The sequence below is a fragment of the Manacus vitellinus genome, unplaced genomic scaffold, assembly GCF_001715985.3.
Source record: "Manacus vitellinus isolate BGI_N305 unplaced genomic scaffold, ASM171598v3 scaffold_60_pilon, whole genome shotgun sequence".
Taxonomy (NCBI): domain Eukaryota; kingdom Metazoa; phylum Chordata; class Aves; order Passeriformes; family Pipridae; genus Manacus; species Manacus vitellinus.
This window is the reverse complement of record NW_021940687.1, coordinates 3588997-3605562: the sequence shown is the minus strand read 5'-3', so window position 1 is coordinate 3605562 and position 16566 is coordinate 3588997. Positions and strand designations below refer to the sequence as shown.

The 16566-nt window shown below is 42.7% G+C and overlaps 1 protein-coding gene across 1 annotated transcript in view; it reads left to right on the top strand.

Moving 5' to 3' along the window:
- Positions 1–132: 132 nt before the first annotated feature.
- Positions 133–16566, top strand: part of GIGYF2 (GRB10 interacting GYF protein 2) — a 78753-nt gene continuing 62319 nt past the window's right edge. The window contains exons 1-3 of the mRNA XM_018083105.2: positions 133–535; positions 11765–11846; positions 14395–14524. Coding sequence (XP_017938594.1) covers positions 11806–11846; positions 14395–14524 — 171 coding nt within the window. The 5' untranslated portion in view covers positions 133–535; positions 11765–11805. The remainder of the gene's footprint in view (positions 536–11764; positions 11847–14394; positions 14525–16566) is intronic.

The following is a 16566-nucleotide window of genomic DNA, read 5'->3' as shown; positions in this document are numbered from 1 at the left end:
ACTGACCCAGTGAACTCACCCGTCCCTGCCAGCCCGCCGCGGGGAGCCCCGCTCCGGCACCCCGACCCTGTCAGGGGGCACAGCCCGGGGAACGTGGCAGCCCCGAGCCTCCCCCGCGGGCAGCGGGCGCCGGGAGCAGCCGTGACCGGCAGTGTTTGACTGGAGAGGCCTTGGCAGGCCGAAGGGACCATCGATCAGCATTGTGTGCCTTTGGTATTGATCCAAGACAAGTAGTTTCAGTGTCAACAGAGCTGTTTCCGCTCTTTTAGTCCCGTGTGGCTACACTTTGAAGTGGGACAAGGTGTAGGCCAAAAGGAGGTGTTGCCAAGTAGTGCTTCTGGAATAAAACCCTACATTTTCCCCAGTAAGCTTCGGTTCAACGTTCGTGGTGTGCTGCTCTTACTGTAACTTCTGAGTGTCTGCCTGCTTGGGTGGGTGGGGAAGGAACTTCTGAACTCTCATTATATTCTTCTAACTTCTCGCTGCTCATTCTGTTTTCTTGCTTCAGGAGCTGACTTGGGCAAGTTCCTGGAAAGTACGTGTAATTTTTTTTTCCTTTTCCCATAACACTGCTGGTTGCTTTTGTTCTTAAGAAACTCTTTAATAAACACAAATTCATCTGCTGCTTTGTGAATGGAACATTTGGTTGATGCACAGTGTGATAATTGGGAACCTTTGTAAACAAAATTGGTTGCAGTTGTCAACAGCAGAAGCTTTGTTTTGATATTTTTAAGCTCTTGTTATTTGGTGTTGGCTGCAATAGATAATAAGAGCATTACTACTCTGAGGTGCTGGTTTTCTTGCCATTCCCTTGAATAAGCATCCTTTCAACAGTTGGCTGGTGCTGAGGTGAAAACGGGTCCCAGTCGATCCTGGGTGTGCCAACAGAAATGTTGGAGTGTCCCTTGCCCCTTCTGCACCTGTTTTGCTCCCCAGGTTCGTGTAGTTCTACAAGTCAGCTGGTGTCAGCAGATGTGTGTTGGTGTTAATTTCTCACTGAAGGTGTGTTTTATAAAAAAAAAATTAAAGATTCTGTTTACTAGTCCACTGGATTAAAGAGAAGGCAGAGATTTATTCCTGGAAGGGGGATGTCACCTCTTGTGCTGAGCCTTTGGTAGCCCCTTTCAGTGTGTGACAGTCCTGAGTGTAAATCACGAGGTTTAATGTTTTTAAGAGCTGCTCAGGCCCTGGATACAGGAACATGCATGGGGGTACCTGGGCACTGTGTTTCTTTTGGGGCCTTTTGTGAATGGTTTCTTGACCCTGTCTTTTAAAAAAAGAGCACAGAACTAAAATGCCCAGTAGTCTTGTAGCAGGCATGATTTGTTTTGTAGGGTGCTTAGAAAAAATTCTGTACCACAGCAAAAACTTGGACTCTTGCAGATCCTCTTTTCATTACAGGTGTTGGTCTTGAGGTAAAATATCATCAGGTGCTCCTATTAGCATTTTTTCTTGCCTTCTAAAACTTACAGGAAATTAAAAATATGATCTCTATGAGGATGTGAGTGGGAAAAAAATGCTTGTAAATAGACAGTTGAGGCCTTTACAATTAATTTTTTCCCTACTGTTTTGTTCCTGGATTGAGGAAAAAACTTTGTTTGTAGAAAAGGAGTACTAAGAAGGTTTTGGGTGTTTCTAAGGAATTGAGACTAAGCACCATTGCATCTCTGCTGAGGCCAGTTGTCTGAATGAAATTCTATCACAAACTGGAGTTCCTTGTACCCGAATATAAGAAAAAAATTGGCAGGTGTTTTAAGATCTGTAGGTACTTCATTAAAATAAAAACAGCTGTGCATGTCAGAGTCATCTGGAACACCTTGTTGGGGCAGCTGACTGGCTGAAGGGCTGTGCTGGTATTGATCCACCTGTCTGTGCTGAAAGATCTTTGTATTTAAACCTAGAAGGGAAACCCTGGTTCACAGGAACTGCTGAAGATGACCTGGGCACCTGGACCATGGGCTGGGCCTTCCCCTCTGCCCCCTCTTTAAAGTAATTCAGGCCTTCAGCTCTTTGTTTATTAATTTATTTGAAATGCTAAGAATATGAAATTTGACTCTGCCTGCTTTTGTCTGATCTTGTAAGTTCAAGTAACTGTCACGTGTGTGTTGTTCTTTCATTGAGGTCTTTAAAATTCTTCCTTAGGGCTTTTTAAAGTATGGTACTAAGTCTGATTCAGGAAAAAAAAATCCCTTTCCTAGCATTTTCCCCTTATTTTTCTGTTTTTATTTTTTCCCCTCTCAGTGCTTCTACTCAAAGATTAGTGGAGATAAGCTATATTTTATTCATGATTATAGACAGAGCTAAGGGGCAGAGCAATAAAATTTCTGTTTGTGGGCATAAAAGCACAGGCCTGATCTGCCTTCTCCTGCCTTCTCCTCTCTTGCTAGAGATTCATTGGGTGCTTTGGTAAGGAGAAACCCATCTCTTTGTTACTGGGGAAGCATTTGTGTTGAAAGGGACTTTTCTTTGTGTGGTTTTCTCATCAATTTATTTGAATTCAGGGAGTGACGTTTAAGCACTAGGTGTGTGAAATGCTGCAGGGGGATGGGGTTTGCTCTCAGGGGAACAAACTCAGTTTTCTGCCCAGCTTAGCTGCTCCTTTTCTCTTTTGCTATCAACTCCTGACCATTTGTTTGGTTGCACAAGTGATCTGGCTTGAAAATGGCCAGAACTGAGAAAACTTGGCAAGTTTGCTCCAGGTGCACCTGAGTTCTGGATGGAACTAAGAAGAGTGAAGTGCTCTAAGTGACAAGGTCTGTACAGCATTGGCCCTCTTGTGGTTGGTGTGTAGATATATATAACCATGCAGTTCACCATGGGGATGTTTAATACCATTACTTTTTCATGTTTAGCTCAGCTGGGGGTTGTAGCAGGCTGAGGTCTCTGCGTGGCTTTGTCAGTAGCTGAGATTGCCACAGTGTGTTGGTTGCAAAATGTGTCCACTTCTCTGTTTTTGCAGAGGGAGGTTGGTCAGTCCATTTCCTCTAAAGGTGATTAAACATTGCGTGAATTCAGACACCGTGTGATGGTTTGATGTTGCGTGGGAAACTAAGCTGCAGTTGAAATTTGTACGTCCTTCTTGCTTTTCTTCTTTTCTATTTGTAATGGAAGGGATGCATAGAATTGTTTTGATGCATCCGAGGTTTTTGGCAAGTGTGAAATCGAAATGTGTGTTTTCAAGAGTCAGCCTGTTCTGTAATCCCTAAAGCTTGGAATACTTAGAAGCTGGATATGTAGACTCCAGGATTACAGAGAAAAGCAGAAGGAATACCAGGAGCTGTGTAGAGATTGTAACAGAGTCTGTAGGTCAATGAGAAATTCTGATGAACACTTAGAGAATTGTTTTAAAATACTGCTTTGTTGATGTGCCTTTTGGATCACTTGCTGTTTTTTGATTCCCTCAGCGAGTTATTAAAACTGTGTTATCACTTTCTCTCCTTTTGGCCATACATTTGAAAAAAATCTAGGGAATCTAGAAAAATCCTCCTGCAGCATTTCACACTTGATGGCTTTAACAGTGGCTCTTGTATATGTAGTTTGGCATCGTGAAGAGATAAACAAGCTTACATATAACACCTTACAAAAATTGGCCAGAAAAATATTTTGGTGTTGTTAAATATTGTTCTTCTGGTGAAAGCAAGCGTGATGCATTGCCCTTTGGGAAGGCAGTGTTTGCTTGGGGGAACTCTGTCCTTTTTATTCAGCAGAGAAATACTTGTTTCGAGTCGTTGTTACAATGAAACACTTAAAAAAAAAAATCTTCCTCCTGTCACTGACAACAACTGTAAACACTTGGCATCCTGTTGGTAGTGTTTTATGATAAATGTACTGACTGTGTGAGTGGGGGATTCAGAGGCTGTGGATGTCCGTGGGCAGGTCAGTTTGGGTAAAACCAGATGTGATGTGTGTGTGGTGGTGGGTCAGTTCAGACTGGAAGGAGCAGAAGGAGAAGAAGTGCTTTGGGCACTGAGGAGATGACTTGGGGTGAAGTTCTGTGGTGATGGATGGAGAGTTGAAGTCACGAGCCTTTAGCCTTGGTCAGAATGCTGTGTGGCAAGGAGTTGGTGTGGCTGGCAAGTGATGGGGTGTATAAATGGGTTTTTGAGCCATGTCTGTTAGAATCTGAGGATGGTTTAGCTGGAAGAGCCTTGGTGGTTGTCTGCTCCAGCCTCCTGCTCAAAGCAGGGCTGACGTCAGTGTTAGACTGTGTGTGATGGAAAGTGAGTGGGGCTCATCATGGAAGTAGCATATGGTAAGATTTTTAAGTAAAGGCATCTCATAACTTGATTTAATAAATTAGAGACCCAGTTCAACTACCATTAAAGCCAGTGGAAGCTTTTACAATAGGCTTAGTTAATGCTGAATCATCTGTATATGTAATTTTCTCTGTTGCACTAAGCTTTAAGAGTACTAAGGCAGGACCAGACATCACAAGTCGATTTTGAAAGATATGGTTCTTACCTTAAAACAAGTGAATATCTTCAGCAATATTAACATGAAGAGAAGTGGTAAGCTATTAAAAAGTGTTGCAATTCGTACATAGTAACCAGTTACCCTCTGTTTCCCTGGCTGACCAAGGTATGCAGTGTGATACACTCTGTAATTCTTTGTTAGGACCTTTGTCAGACACACTCTGTGTTGAATGTTTCCTGAAGTATAGGAGTACAGGCTCAGAACTGCATGAGTAGGAAACTTTAGGAAGGCGTGGGGGAGACAATTCCCACAAAGCCCAAAGAAGCTCTTTTATGTCTATGACATGTAAAACAAAGCCCCAAGCCCCCACAAGAAGCCAGATTTGTTAATTCAGTGAATGTTTTCAGTGAGCACAGTCTGAACTGTGTTCTTCCACCCTGACTGTGTGTCTGGGCTGGCTAATGTGTGTGAGGAGGGTGAGGGAGCTGCTGCAGCACCTCTGGGTGTGTAGCTTTGGGTGCATTCGCATTGCTGGCTGCTGACCTTGCTGGGGAGCAGGGAGGCAGACCAGGCATCCTGATCCCTAACATCTTGTGGAATGGCACAGACCAAATATTACTAAAATTATTATAAATATTACTAAAACTACCGGCAAGTTCTGGATGTACAAGGTACACAGATGTGGAAGTGATTTTTTCAGCTGGAAAACAAGAGCGCTGGCAGGATTTTGGGATAGGATTTGGAAGGAGAAGTGTTTGTGTTTCAGCCAGTGGCAAGGCCAAGGGTGTGGTTCCCTGACTCTGCTTGGAGCTTAATCGCTGGTGTCTGTGTTTGGCTGGAGACTGGGAATGAAGGTGGAGGTCACGCTGCCTTCTGGGGAGCCCAGGAAAAGTGTTCCTGGCTGTCTGTGTGCAGGTGGAGCAAGGAGAGGGGAGCTCCCAACCCACCTCCAGCCACCAGGCTCAAAGCAGGAGGTAGGAAAAGGAGAAAACATCTGGAGTTGTGATACTTAACTTTATTTCTTGGTTAGGTGTGTGGGTCTCCTTAGTCTCTGGTGTCATCCTCTCCTGGAGGGGATTCTGAGCCTCCCTGTGTTTGTCACCCTTGGCTGGAGTGCAGCCTTTTGGGAGCTGCAGTGCTCGTGGAGCTTTACAGGGATCTGTGTGGAGTGAGCAGGGGAGTGGCAGCTTGGAGCTGCCATTTGAGGGAGTCACGGGCAATTTTTGACCAGAAACTGCCGAGAGATTGAAACACTTCTGCAATGGTTTGAGACAGGGAGGTTATAAGACTTGAGGAGATCTAAAAATGTAAGAGTAATAACAGAGGTGTAGTTTCTGGAGAAGTGAATGGTTTGGACATTGTTCCCTTGGGAAAAACTTGGCGTGTGGGTAGATGGGCCTTGGAAAATCCACTGCCTTTATCAGGAATAAGGTTGGGCAAGCCAGAGGGGACTCCTGTGACTTGTCTGGCATCTTGTGTAATGTGACTAATGGATTTTTTTTCCTGACTCATTTTCTGTTTAAACTAGAACATACCTTTTAGAAAATTTAGTGTTGACCTGAAAACAACTCACTTTGCTGTTTATCCTCACATGTCCCTTCACTGAATAAACTTGAGTCTTCAGCCTTTTTAACCTGCATGATCATTTACAGATGGAGCAAAATACTTAATTTTTTTTCTCAAAGCTTAATAAATAGAGCCTTAGTGTGGTGTTGGTGTTTCTTCTTGTCACTGTAAGGTGTATATGTCATGTTCTATCAATTTTTGAACTCCTGACTTATCAGCTCTTTTGCCTCTTACAGCAGAGCAGGACACAGTATCCCTTCAGTGACACAATTTGGTGTATATTTACTCTGTATTTCCTTATTCCTGTGTTAAGTGTTTCCTGTGAGCTCTTTTAGTCAATGTTGTATCATGTGCTTTTTTTTTCAGCTGATTAATGTCATAAATCTCAGCTTGGTTTCAGGACTGTGTTTTTCCAGAATAGTCCTGCATTAGTTGTGTATCACCTGTGTTTTCTGCTAGTGACTCTTCTGACCTGGCCTTATACAACCTGCTGTACTGGACCAAGGTGAATAATTCATGATGGCACCATTGATGATGTGTCATTCCCATTATTTACCACGTCCATGTTTTCATCCTTAGGTTTTAGGAGTTTTGTGGGCCAGTGCTACAGACCCTGTAGAAGTAGGAGAAAGCTTCTTAACGTGGTTTTGTGAATTTTATTCCTTCTGAGAATGGGTGGTTGTGTATTCTTTGGAAGAGGGGATTAAAAGAAAAAGTATCTTGTGATGATTTGAGACCTTTCATGTGGTTCTGAATGATTTTGTCCTTTTTAGAGTTCTATTGAATTGGAATGTCCTGCTGAAATTAAAATTTATTTCACCTACTTGCTGGGGCAATGAAATTTCTACCCTTACAAAAGTATATTTTGATTGACTGCCTTTCATAAATCCGTGTTGCCTGGCCATAATTATGTCAGAGTCCTTTAATCAGTGTTGTCTGCTTTAGCCAGTGATTAATATCAGACAGGCAGGTAGGGGAGCCACCTGAGTCATCCTGTTTACCACTGTGCTTAAAAAGTGGCTTGCTTGCACACAGTTTTGGATCTTCTTTAATATTTCAGGAATTAGAGAAAATCAGCATTAATTATTCAGTCAACCTGTTAATTTTTTTTAAAAACACAGCTGCTGGCACTGCCATCAGCCAGCTAGAGTAGCTGCCTGTGGAATGTTTTCTTGCTTGAGGAAGGTGAGGTTTTATCATCCTGCTGTAATGTTGCTGTTGCATGGTGGAACACTGCTGTTAAATTCCTGTCCCATCTTTATTTAGGGAGAACCCAATTCCGTGCACTTCAACCTGCTTAGGTTAGATCTCTGTTGTGTTCTTTGGTTCTCAAAGTTTCAGCCAATTTATAGGTTTGAAAGGCTGTTTCAAACCTGCAGTAGTGACAGTACTACCTTGGAAGGAAAGGATATTTTTCTTCCTAAACACCTCCAATCAAAGAGTAGACAATTTCAAAATAAAATAGCTGTGTATAGGAAGGATCAGTGATATACCTTTTTTTCCCAAGGTTTAGGTTTCCAAAGTTAATAAAAACCCTAAGCACACAGCAGCCCCAAAGCTATAAATTGCAGTGACAGTCCAAATCTTTAATTTTTTTTCTGTCTGTAGGAAAGATTAGATGGGCAGACCTGAATGCAGCCACTGCCTAGACTCAACTTGGAATGCTGAGAATCAGTGCATCTCTATCTGGAGCAGCAGAACAGACAGATTGCCAAGTGGTGCAAGCTGACAGAGTTCTGTAATGGAAATGTAGGAATTTAACATTGCCTGAAAATCTTAATTCTGGTGCCTGTCAGTAAGGGATAAATCTTAAAATGGCATTTTTTGGTATATTCTGAAGCTGAGCAAGGTCTGGTACAACATGGTAGTTTAGGTCTTTAAGAGTCTCTGAAAACAGCTTTTTGCCTGGATATTTATTAGCTAGCTATATGTTTTAAAATACCAGAGCTTGTGGGCAAAGTGTGCCACAGTAATTATAGACCTCCAACTGAAACATCTTGTGCATTTTAATGCACAAATCTGGCCGGTAGAATCAAGTTCCAACTTGTGTCTGTAGCAGATGTTTCTGAGAGCTTTAATAGATTTGTCAGGTACTAAGTAGCAAGCTTGAAAAATAATGTCAAAACCTGCAAGCCTGGTAAAGTAACCATTTTACCTGCAGTGAACCAATGAAAGGAGTGTTGCTGATAGCAACTTGTGCATCTATATTACCTGGTAATTGTGAGTGAAAGCCACTTAAGGGCTTAATGTTATTGGATTACATTTTATGTCTGCTCGGAGGATGGACTTCTGATTTTCAAAGTGCTAAACAGCTGACAAAACACAGGGGTGGTTTTTCTCTTGCTGGTCCACAGGTTGATGGTGGGGTTGGTGTGATTTCTTCTCTTTTCAGCCCTGCATGCTGACAGCAGGTTGGTGGGATCACCCCAGGAAAATGGGGTCCCAGTTCAGTTTATGAAGCAATTCCATTTTCCCCCCAGATATGCAGGAAAACTGCAGCCATTTGTAGGGTTGCACTGGCACCTTGATCAAGGATTGACCTGATTTGTAGAAGACTTTGGGGAAAATGTTCCTCTTGGGTGGACTGGTGGGAAGCACTGGGCAGCCTTCTTGGCCAAGCAGAGCTGTTACCTGGCCAGGATCAAAGCAGTGCCTCAGTTTCTCCCTTCAGCTTGAGTCTGTCCCTGTGTGCTCTGCCCAGATCACATCTGTGGCTTGGGGATTCCACCACTGATAGCCATTTATTTGTGGAAAACCCTGATTCACAAAACCAGCAGTTCAGAAAGGGGCTTTTCATAAGTTATGTTATTTTTGCAATTTGCAAATACGTGTTATTTTTGCGATCCTTGATTAATAAGGAGGCAGCATTGATAAAAAAAGACCAAAATCAACGTTTCAATTATTAATACTGAAGTTCAAAATGTAAAAAAATTATCTAGATGATAAAGATGTGATAAATTCATGCCTTTTCCTTGGCCAAAATGGCTGAATTCATGACCTGCTCATTCATTCCCTTCCCTTAATTTCTGCTCCTTTTTTCTTGCTCCACCCTGACTCTTTGCTCTCGTGAAGGGAGTGCTGCCTGGTCCACCCTGACTGGCCTTTCCAGTTGGTGCAGCTTCTCCTCTGCACCAGCCAGGTGCATTGAGCAGGCCCTGTGGAGGTTCCTCTCCCCTTTTCCCTGCTGTGGGAACCAGGAGAAGCAGCACATGGTTCCTGCTTTCCCTGTCTCCTCTGCTCTGACACAGCTCAGTGTATTCCTCTGGCACACCTGCTGTCTCAGCTTTCCTGAGTCTTTTCCCTGCTCTCTGCCTTCCTCCTCCCAAGTCCCTGCCCATTCCCAGAGTGCCTCTTTTTTCCAATGGTTTTCTCTCAGCTTTGCCTCTAATTTCTTTTTCATGTGTGTTTTATTTCTGGATAACGTTGCCTATTAAATCCACCTGTTAAACCTCTTCAAATCATCTGCACATCTGGGGTTTATTCTGTTTTGGGGGTCTTTGGGGGCCTGTTCAGTTACAGTTTCACTCACTTAGAGGTGTCTCATTTCAAAATCCTCACAGTCAGAACTTGTAGGGAGGCAGTAACCTCCCTCAATGCAATACAGAAGGAGGAAGTCAGCAAAGAGTTCTCAAAATGAGTGTGGTGACCAAAGGGAGGGACAGGGAAAACTGTTTTGCAGCTCACTGGGATGATACTGGAAGGCTTTGAGTATTGTAGGTACTCGAGTGCTTAGGAGTCTGGCAGAGAAAGATGACACAGCATCCTCGGTTTTTTGGGAAGGGAGTGCAGAGGCTGAAGAGGGTGGGGCCCAGTGGGTCCAACCCCAGTAAATGGCTCAGTTGTTACTGGTTTTTAGTGCTTTGTCCTTATATCTGATGCTTTTCAACTGTGTTTTGGTGGCAGTCTAACATTCAGTGCCAGCCCTTTTGGTATGACTGTTACTAAGCTAGCTTTGATGTTAGGAGCTAAAGATCCCAGGTTCCCTGGTGATCCTCATGGGCTGATCTGGAAACTCTCCACCCCTCCAGCAGCAGGATTACAGGCACTGCAGGAAGTGCAGGGGCAGAGCCATCCACTTAAGGCTTCTAGGAATTGTTTTAGAGGCTTGTCTCTGCCAGAGTGTGCACGATGGTTTGCTAGAATTGACCTGCAATATTTTCACAAGTGGCTGCTTTGTCTTCTTTGGGTACCTCACCCTGTATTATGATTGGAAGAATAATAAGTGATGCACAGGGAACGCTGTAATGAGCTGTCACTTGCTTCAAAAAGGCAACTCAGACCAAAATCATCTCAAACTGGGCCTGTAAGAATAGCTGGGTGTTTTTGTATTAGCTTTTGGAGCAGGTAGTGAGGATAATTCCATTTCATTATATAGGGTTATTGTGAAAATAAAAATACTAAGGTTTATATATAAATTACATTGTGTATGGAAAAAAATGGGTATTCCATGTAGTAAAAATCCATAAGCCAGATGTTGGTTGGTAGGTTTAGGCTGCAGGGAGTTCTATAACTGTTTGTAATCTTATGCCCAAAAGATTTGGGTAAAATGTGTTCTAGTGGTTTTAGCATGTTTGGTTTTAGCATGTTTTGTCATTTTGTCACTTTGAGGGTCTTGATTTATTTTCTTTAACTTTAGTATCATTACTTCTGTAACATGTATATAAAAAAAAGGTGTTTGTTTGGTTTTGTTTTGTTTCCTTCAGTAACTAGTGCCCTTTCTACCTCCCCACATTTCGTTGTTCTTTTCCATCACCTTTTCACACAAAGTACAGACAAACTCCAAAGCTGGTTATTTAGTCCCTGGGTCTGTTAGGGAATAAAGTTCTGATACAGCAGAGTTCCCTCCCTCCCATCTGTCCTGGATGGGTTCTTCAAGTCTGATCAACCAGTGTCTGTAGGTAATGCTTCAAATCCTTTTTTCTTTGGGCTTTGCCTACAGTGTGTTTGATTTTTGAAGAGCCAAACCTCCTTCCTCTGCAGGTTTGGGTTTTGCTGCTGCTGGAAGGAAAGAGGGGCTGTATTTATGGCTGCAAAAGACACTTTTCTAGAGCTTCCTGGGCTGGACTTGGCTCTGACAGAAAAAACTTTGTAGCCTTCCCTTAGTCTTGTCCCTTCCTTCCTGTGTGGCTTTCTCTACTCTTGTCCATACACTCTGGATATGTAGGAACATACCTTTGCTGTGTCTGCAGGACCTTGGCTGATAGGAATGAAAGTAGCCCAAATCTTAAGTTAGGCTTTTTTTTTGGCCTAATAAAACTAAGAATGAGAGAAATGCTGTCATTTGCCTGCAGATTTTTGGAGGATGTCGTAGCATTGGATGTACTCAGGCTTTAGAAGGCTTATTTTTCAAGAAAGAGCAGTGGAAATTTCTTGAATACTCTGCCACTCAGCTGGCAAATCTGTCTTGCTGTAATTCTAGTAGGTTTTTATCCTCTTGTAATTGTCAGGAAGCAGCAATTCTGTTAATTAAGCATTACTGTTCTTACAGAAGGGGATTATACATCAAGTTCTCAGTGTTTGTACAAATTATTTCCTCAGACACACTGATCCAGAGTTCTGTTTGATCTGTTAAAAGAGGGATTTAGGGAAGAGATCTTGATGCAGTTGCTCCTATATTAGTAAATTAATTATGTTGGAGAATGAAATGGATTCCTTAAAAAAAAATTTCCATGTCAATTTTTTTTTTACTTCTTTGCATGACCAGATGTGCTTTTCTCTTGTGAATTAATTTATGAAGGACTGTATCAATCCAGCTGTTTTCATTGTAAACAATTTTATTTTTCAGGTTCACACTTTTTAAGAAAAGAGGAATAGAACAGGAAAAAAATGGCAGCAGAAACTCAGACACTTAACTTTGGGCCTGAATGGTAAGTTTTGTCTGGTTTGTGAGACTCCAGAACCTCGTCTAAAATGAATTTCTGTCCTTTGGAACAGAACTGATTATAAGACTGAATGGGATATGATATGTTTGTTGTTCCATCCTGCTTCACCTCAGTCCCTGACCTGGGGTTGAAGGCAATGTTGTAAGATTAGTCTTCACTTTGTGTATGAAATGGGTTGGGTTTTATGTTACATTAAGGCATGATATTTACATTGCTACCAAGTAGAATAATGTGTATGATCCCAGAGGTGTGCACAGGGTGACTGAAGATGTGCTTGTTTGGTCTTTCCATGTGCTACATGTTAATAAGAAAGTTCTTAAACTCTCCTCACTGGACTTAAATCTGTAGCTAAGCAAGCTTTTTCTTTTCCCACTGTTCAAAAAACCTAACCCCTGTATGGAACATGATGAAAGTGAGTTTTGTGTCGTAGTATCCTGCATGTGTGCACTGCAAGTGTCAGGAAAAATGAGCTGCTGTGTTAAAGGGAATCCCTGATGTCCTGTCATTTTGTCAGCTGTTAGTTTTCAGCTTGTCTGACATGCATTGTCCTGGTTTTTGCTAAGGGATGGTTGCACAGGTGTGATTATTCATTATTTGTTCCAGTCTCTTGTTGAAGTGTTGGTGGCTTCAGTTACAAACAAGGCTTGTGGGTGGTGTGGTTTCTGGAGAGGGATGTGATCCTGGGGGTGTGGAGTGGGCCTGGGAAACATAACTGCTGCACAGCATGTGGGGAGACTTACTGGAATAACATCTTCACTTCTGCTGACACACTTCTCTGCACAATGCCCAGAAATTGGAGAGGATTCAGCCAAGAAGGAAGACATGATTTGTGGGCTGGGAAACAATGAGAGCTCAGTCTATTTTGTTAGATGGAAAGGAGGTTAAAGAATGACTCTATCACTGTCTATAAATACACCCACCAGGAAGAGATGTTGTGCTGGAGTGCTCCTCAGTGTAAGAGACAGACATGATTAGATTCTTGATGGATGGAAGCCAAAGTTATATTAAAAAGAAGGGGGAAGACAACTCTAAAAAAAGCACATTTTAACAGTAGCTCGATTGCTGTGTCATAGTGAAGGGACTTCAGTCTCCATTTAGTTTAAAAACCAGATTAGATTGTGTATGGAATATGTATTATACTTGAGTGAGTTACTAGATTTTTACAGGAATGATGGAATATAAGGTTTATAATTGTTGCTTTGGGTTGCAGTGCAGTCGTGTCTGTCACACAAGCTGCTGTATCACTTCACAGTGAAACTCTGGGCCACGTTTGGTCTGCATTGATCAAACACTGAACATTGCACTGAGCCATCTAATCCTTGGAATAATTCTTCCCCAGGCATGTTTTGTTTGGAAGTGGTGTGTAAAGGACCTGCCACGGGGTGGCACCAAACTAAAAAAATAAGATCAACATTTGACTTGCAAATTGCTTTTTCCTTTCTGTTTAAAGAACAATAAAGCAAATCAAAGCATGCTTCAATAATTAGGTGAAAGGTAACCTCTGAATCATTGTTACAGTTTAGAGCACCTTCCTTTCCGTGGATTTCTCAGTTGTTGAGAAGAGGTTTTGTTGTTTGCTTTTCTAAGATGCACATTAAGGAAAAAGTAGGAAAATGGTCAGGGTTCTGTTTCTTGACACATACATCCTTTTGTGAAACATTCCTCAAAAAAAAATTCCTAAAAATATAGAATATTTGTGAAGCTGAGGAAGTGACTGTATGAAGGGAGACTAATGTACTTGCAGGGTGGGAATCACATACAATGGTAAGATGTTATGTGCAAGAAGTCCATTAACTTGCCTGTATGGGATGGGAGCAAATGTAATTGCATATTTATCTGTTACCATAAGTTAGACTACTGCTTGAAATGTCTCTGAAATAGTGGCACTGTATTTTGTGCATCTTTTTTATTGATACCCCAAGCTAAATGATATATGCACTCTAAAAAAAACCCAACAAACAAACCATTAATTTTAATTTCTGGAAAAGGATTTGTAGTAAAGAAGCATTCCAGAGACACAAGAAGAAAACCCATTGCAAAATTTACTGTGCTGTAGTGTTAAACTTTGCCAAACAGCTGAATAAACTCGTGGTTAATGTTTGCTGCACTGTCCTCAGCATGGTAAGAATTTTTCTTGTCCAAAAGAAGATGTTGCCGTGAATATCTGTGGAAGATGGACAACTGATTTGTGTGCAGGCAGTGCAAGCAGCTCAGGCAAGGCTTTAGGGGTGCAGTAACTTGCTATATGTTCAACATAAGAGTTTTCCTGGGCCAGTTCAGTTCCTTGCTGTGCTCCTGGGAATGTTTTTTCTCTCTGTCCTGGCTGTGGATGAAGTGAGGGAAGCTCTTCACCGCTGGAGCACCGAGGCTGAGTTTTGAACCGAAACTGTGACTGGTCTTTCCTCTGTTTGTCGTGTTTGTGCCCAGGCTGTGCCTGTGCAGGGGGGTGGCCCAGTGGCCCGGGGGGGTGGCCCAGTGGCCCAGGGGGTGGTGGCACCCCCTCAGTCAGTGCCATGGCTTGTCTCTGTTGCAGGCTGCGAGCCCTGTCCAGCGGTGGGAGCGTGACATCCCCTCCGCTGTCTCCGGCCCTGCCCAAGTACAAACTAGCAGACTATCGCTACGGGAGAGAAGAAATGCTGGCACTTTTTCTAAAGGATAACAAGGTGAGCAGGGAAAGGCCTGATGGGTGTGCTCCTAGTGAGCCTTGAGATCAGGAATACTGGTTTGTGTTTTGGGATTGTGGGCAGAGAAATCATGTGTCCCTTGGCATCCCCGACTGAAGAGGTCTGATTTGGTGGGGGGGGGTTGTGTGTGTGTACTTATTTGATCCCACTTTTACTGCATTCATTATGTTCGATTCTTTTTTTGCCTCTTTAGGGGCAACTTCCTGTACCCTGGAGAACAAAAAACCTGATTGCCATATTCAGTCCCACTGCCACAGATGACTGAGGGTTAAAGTCTCCTTGCAACTGTGCATATTTGCTTGCCTCAGTAGGATTTTATTTATGTAGGGCGTAATAGTTATTTGATTCAGCTACAAAGTCAGGCAATAAATCATGTTAGCAGATCATCTGAAAACGGCAATGGATCCACATTTATCCCAAATTAAGGCTGTTCGTTCTGGCAGGTAACTGGCCCAATGAGAGCAGTCCTCAGGTATTCCCTTCTCTGGGAATCAGGACACAAATACAATCAGGCACATGGAATGCATTAGGACAGTGTAGAAAGTCAAGAACTTCCTCCTGGTTTCATTTCAAGCAAGGCTCTCAGTGGTGTAAAAGATGATGTAAAATTTCAGAGGTCCTTTCAGGCAACATTCTGCATTTGTAAACCTTGGGTTTTCCTGCAGCTGGTGACAGAGGTTGGTTTGTTGTTGAAGCAGCATGCAGTGCCTTGGGAATCTCAATCCCTCAAGTGAGGGAGGGGCTGCAAGAAATGGTGTCAGGTTGTGCCCTGAGCTTGGCACAGGGCTGTGCACACCCAGCTCTGTGTTCCTGCCCTGCCATGGCCCTGCTGACACTCCGTGCTGGGAGCCCTGTGCTGCTTCCACAGGGGCACTGAGTGTCAGGGGTGTTTGTGAGCCTGTGAAGTGTGTTCTCCTGAAAGCCCTGCTCTGACATGCAGAACTGTCCTGCTCAGCCTTGGGGAGCTGTGATTTAAACCTTGGTGCTGTGCTGGAATAAACCAGCCAGCCAGAGGCTCACTGTGTGCTAGAGCAGGTGCTGCTGAGGCCTCTGCACTTGTGACTGATTCAGAACAACCTTGGAATATCCTGTGTCACAGGAAGTTCCTCATCCTTAGGAGTGGTCCAAAAGAAGATTTTCTCCCTGTATGTTTGCCAGAAAGGCATTATCATTAGACTGTGTCTTGCTTTTGATACCCAGGTGTTTCCAGAGGGCTGAGAAATTCTACTTATCTTGACAGTGGTTCTAGTTAACTACTCAGGGCAATGTTTTTAAGCTGTGTCTTGTACCCTGTCCTTTTTCACTGGGTCATCTTCAACTTTGCTTCATCTTCAGCCAGCAAAGATTGCTTTTCTGATTAAAAGATACACTGACTGAAAGCAGGAAAGCTTCTGCTAGCATGTGCCCAAATGAAAATATAAAAAGTCTTTAGTATTCTGAACTAAATGTTTTTGAAACAGATTTCTGTTGGCATAATTAGACCTCACTTGGCTGTAATTGCAGCTTCTTGTCCAGATTCTCAAGGTCACATCTGCTGATGGAGCTTCTGATTCAAAATTAGTGTTAAAGTTTATTTTGATTTAAATCATCAGTGTTCTCTAGCTAATTTATACATATAGTTTTGTTTTACTTGGGTTTTTTGTTTGTGGTTTTTTACTCTCCTTGTTGGTTGTAAATTGGACTTGCTGACTTTAAATCAAATACAGCCTTTGTGCTGTGTGTGGTAGTTTTGCTGAATAAAAGTCTGGCTATAAAGTGCATTGGAGTTAAAGCAATAGTTTTTAATTTACCAAATGAAATTTCACTTGGTTCAGGTTTGAGCTGCAGTGCTGTGTAATTTTGTATTCTGATGTCTGTGAACTTGTGTGTGGGGGTTCTTTGGAAATCTATAAGAATTTTTTTTCTGGGGGTGGTAAATTTGCAGTTCCACCCACCCCTGGTAAATGTTATGGGAAGCACTGGTGCACTGGGTGGATGGACACAGAGCTGGCAGGATAACATTTCTTGTGAATCAACGTCTG